Source organism: Oncorhynchus masou, unplaced genomic scaffold (genome assembly GCF_036934945.1).
Source record: "Oncorhynchus masou masou isolate Uvic2021 unplaced genomic scaffold, UVic_Omas_1.1 unplaced_scaffold_181, whole genome shotgun sequence".
NCBI classification, from domain to species: domain Eukaryota; kingdom Metazoa; phylum Chordata; class Actinopteri; order Salmoniformes; family Salmonidae; genus Oncorhynchus; species Oncorhynchus masou.
In genome coordinates this window covers 1,565,275-1,569,323 of record NW_027016550.1, presented here as the reverse complement: position 1 = coordinate 1,569,323, position 4,049 = coordinate 1,565,275, and the positions used below count along the sequence as shown (strand labels likewise).

Genomic DNA, 4,049 nt, shown 5'->3' with positions numbered 1-4,049 from the left:
ACCTGTTCCTCCTGGTCTAGTCTGTAAAATACAATAAACCTGTTCCTCCTGGTCTGTTAAATACAATAAACCTGTTCCTCCTGGTCTGTTAAATACAATAAACCTGTTCCTCCTGGTCTAGTCTGTTAAATACAATAAACCTGTTCCTCCTGGTCTAGTCTGTTAAATACAATAAACCTGTTCCTCCTGGTCTGGTCTGTTAAATACAATAAACCTGTTCCTCCTGGTCTAGTCTGTTAAATACAATAAACCTGTTCCTCCTGGTCTAGTCTGTTAAATACAATAAACCTGTTCCTCCTGGTCTAGTCTGTTAAATACAATAAACCTGTTCCTCCTGGTCTAGTCTGTTAAATACAATAAACCTGTTCCTCCTGGTCTGTTAAATACAATAAACCTGTTCCTCCTGGTCTAGTCTGTTAAATACAATAAACCTGTACTCGTCATTCTCTTGTTCCTCCTGTTTTGTTGTACATAATGGCACCGATTTACGGGTGTCTAACCAACTGTGCTATTTTGGTTATTTAAAAATAATTGTACATCATGTTGCTGCTGTTGTCACTTATGACCGTAAATACCTTCTGGACATCAGAACAGCGATCACTCACCACGAACTGGACAAATATGTTTTCCTTTAATGAGTCCGATGGCAAGAGTATACTGCTTCCCGGAGGCCAGGCCCAAATCCCCGTCATTCGCGTGAAGAAACTCTATCCTCCTGAGTCCTGACTACAAGCTAAAACTGACGCAGGAAGTACCAGTGACTCGCTCAATACTGGAAGTGGTCAGATGACGTGGATGCTAAGCTACAGGGCTGTTTTGCTATCACAGACAGGAAACTGTTCTGGGATTCATCCAATGGCATTGAGGAGTACACCACCTCAGTCCTCGGCTTCAGAAAGTGTATCGACGACGTCGTCCCCACAGCTTCCGGTCAGGCTGTATCACCACCTGGTACCGCAACTGCACCGCCCGCAACCGCAGGGCTCTCCAGAGGGGTGAGGTCTGCAGAACACACCACCAGGTGGCAAACTACCTGCCCTCCAGGACACCAGGTGGCAAACTACCTGCCCTCCAGGACACCAGGTGGCAAACTACCTGCCCTCCAGGACACCAACACCACCCGATGTTACAGGAAGGCCATAAAGATCATCAAGGACAACAACCTCCCGAGCCACGGCCTGTTCACCCCCCTATCATCCAGAAGGCGAGGTCAGTACAGGTGCATCAAAGCTGGGACCGAGAGACTGAAAAACAGCTTAACAGCCATCACTAGCACATTAGAGGCTGCTGCCCTCTTAGACTTGGAATCACTGGTCATGTTATTGTTGTTATATATTACTGCTGGAGCACCAACATCTACTAAACATGTATGTGACCATTTTATTTCACTTTAACGTTTCCCCATTTAACTAAAAAATAAAATAGATGTCCACAGTCATTTTAACTAGCGAATAATAACACTCACACCTCAACATCCAACACTAATAAAAACCCAACACAGCAGATCAAATTAAATGTTAGAAGTAGTTTTATTTATTCTTGGTCACAACGGTGGTATTATACAGACAGCTGGAGCTTGGGGGTCAGAGGTCAGGCTTTTGCCCTGCTGGGTCAGGAGAGGAGGGGCTTTAGTGGTACTTCCTCCAGCGGTCGTGTTCTGAGAAGAGAAGAAGAGAGAGAGAGGGAGAGACAGGTTAAAACAGATCAGATTGTCCTTCACAGTGCTTTGAGGTGAATGATATTGTATGTGGTGTGTACTCTGAGGTCATCGTACTCCCAGAGTCTGTACTCACTGAGGTGGTCGTACTCCCACATGTAACTGAGGGCCACGTATCCAACCAGCAGCATGGCCACGCCTCCAATACCTCCCTTCTTCACATTGATGTACTTGTTGTAATATCTGTCATGGCCTGGGGGAAGGGGGGGGAAGAGACAACACTTTACTGTGTGTGTTGGGGGGGGGGGGTACTTGTAATATCTGTCATGGCCTGGGGGAATCATGTTAGGTACTGTGTGTATTGGAGGGTTGGGGTAGGGGGGGGTACTTGTAATATCTGTCATGGCCTGGGGGAGACATGTTAGGTACTGTGTGTATTGAAGGGTGGGGGTGGGGGGCATACTTGTAATATCTGTCATGGCCTGGGGAATCATGTTAGGTACTGTGTGTATTGGAGGGTTGGGGTGGGAGGGGTACTTGTAATATCTGTCATGGCCTGGGGGAATCATGTTAGGTACTGTGTGTATTGGAGGGTTGGGGTGGGAGGGGTACTTATAATATCTGTCATGGCCTGGGGGAGACATGTTAGGTACTGTGTGTATTGGAGGGGGGGGGTACCATTGCGGATGCTGGCGAGGACTCCGTTAGGAGTGAAGTCCCTCTTGCCCAACCAGGAGCCCAACTCTCCCAGCTTCACATCCATCAGACGCTTCTCACCCAAGGGAACTAAGGACACAGGTACACAAACACACACAATAAACACACACCCTCCATCCCTCTCACACAATAAATACACACCCTCCGTCCCTCTCACACAATAAATACACACCCTCCATCCCTCTCACACAATAAATACACACCCTCCGTCCCTCTCACACAATAAATACACACCCTCCATCCCTCTCACACAATAAATACACACCCTCCATCCCTCTCACACAATAAATACACACCCTCCGTCCCTCTCACACAATAAAATACACACCCTCCATCCCTCTCACACAATAAACACACACCCTCCATCCCTCTCACACAATAAATACACACCCTCCATCCCTCTCACACAATAAAATACACACCTTCCATCCCTCTCACACAATAAACACACACCCTCCATCCCTCTCACACAATAAACACACACCCTCCGTCCCTCTCACACAATAAATACACACCCTCCGTCCCTCTCACACAATAAATACACACCCTCCGTCCCTCTCACACAATAAATACACACCCTCCATCCCTCTCACACAATAAATACACACCCTCCATCCCTCTCACACAATAAATACACACCCTCCGTCCCTCTCACACAATAAAATACACACCTTCCATCCCTCTCACACAATAAACACACACCCTCCATCCCTCTCACACAAACACACTACCGAAGATAGCATTCATTGTTACAGGTTATATGGTTACCGTGTTTTGTTAGTACGTCATTAAAGAGTCCTGAGCCAGTGCTGTAAAATACTCTTAAACCACTTAGATGTGTAAATTAAGACAGCGGTCTGGAGAACACAAAGCGGACTAAAAGTTAAACAGTTAGCTACATCAAAGTCACGGGAGTTGTGATTGAGTCTGTATCCGCGGAGACAAGGCTGTTGTCATAACCGGTTATCGGTCATTATCCGGTAAAAAGGTACAACACGTTGCCAACTCCCGACTGGCTGCAGAGGCTATTAGTACTGTAGACTAACTAGCTTAACTAACCTACCTGGTTAAATACCTAACCACAAAGCAAACACTAAAAATGGGTTTAAATGTACAACCCTTTAGAGAAACGGTCAGGGATCATATGTATGTGTTTCTCTTCTCCATGCATTATACCCAAGCTGTTACTTAAAAAATGACCATGACAGCAAAGTCCTTGACTTGACTCTAATCATGGATTTACAGCGGCCTTCAAACACACAAAACATATGAACATCAACCAACTCCACACATCTCGCTTTCTTTAATGTAATAAAATACAATGTTTCGCATGTAAAATGCTGAAGTGAAGAATATGTCAGTTTAATAATAATAAATAAAACCCCTGTTAACAGACTCATTTAAAAACCAGACGTACCTATTCTGTCCGCCATCTTGCTCGCTGGAGAAGGTGAAGACCGCAGTGGATGACGGGACTAAAATGGAAGCAGAGGATTGTGGGAGGACCGTGTTTATTTAGTCGAGAAGGGATACAGATTTTGTCAAAATTCACGTTTCGTAGTAAATTTAGGAGAACGAACGTACAAGGTTATGATAATTAGGTTAAGGTTAGGAAAATGGTTCTGGTTAGCTAAAATGCTACAAAATAATAATATACTTGAATGTCTATTTGACA

The 4,049-nt window shown here is 45.1% G+C and overlaps 1 protein-coding gene across 1 annotated transcript; it reads right to left on the bottom strand.

Annotated features, from left to right (window-relative positions):
• Window positions 1–1,510: 1,510 nt before the first annotated feature.
• On the bottom strand, window positions 1,511–3,897 carry atp5mf (ATP synthase membrane subunit f). Its single transcript, XM_064964653.1, has 4 exons — window positions 3,792–3,897; window positions 2,336–2,443; window positions 1,794–1,910; window positions 1,511–1,657 (listed from the first exon to the last, which is right to left on the bottom strand). The coding sequence occupies exons 1-4, from the start codon at window positions 3,805–3,807 to the stop codon at window positions 1,629–1,631; spliced, it is 270 nt and encodes an 89-aa protein (XP_064820725.1). The 5' UTR covers window positions 3,808–3,897; the 3' UTR covers window positions 1,511–1,628.
• Between the last annotated feature and the right edge of the window lie 152 nt (window positions 3,898–4,049).

Bases quoted from the DNA above. Each gene is read 5' to 3' on its own strand.
- atp5mf (XM_064964653.1), bottom strand. The intron at 1,911-2,335 runs GTACCCCCCCCC...CCCTTCCCCCAG, and splicing joins CCTCGCCAGCATCCGCAATG to GCCATGACAGATATTACAAC. The intron at 1,658-1,793 runs GTGAGTACAGAC...TTCTCTTCTCAG, and splicing joins GTGGGAGTACGACCACCTCA to AACACGACCGCTGGAGGAAG.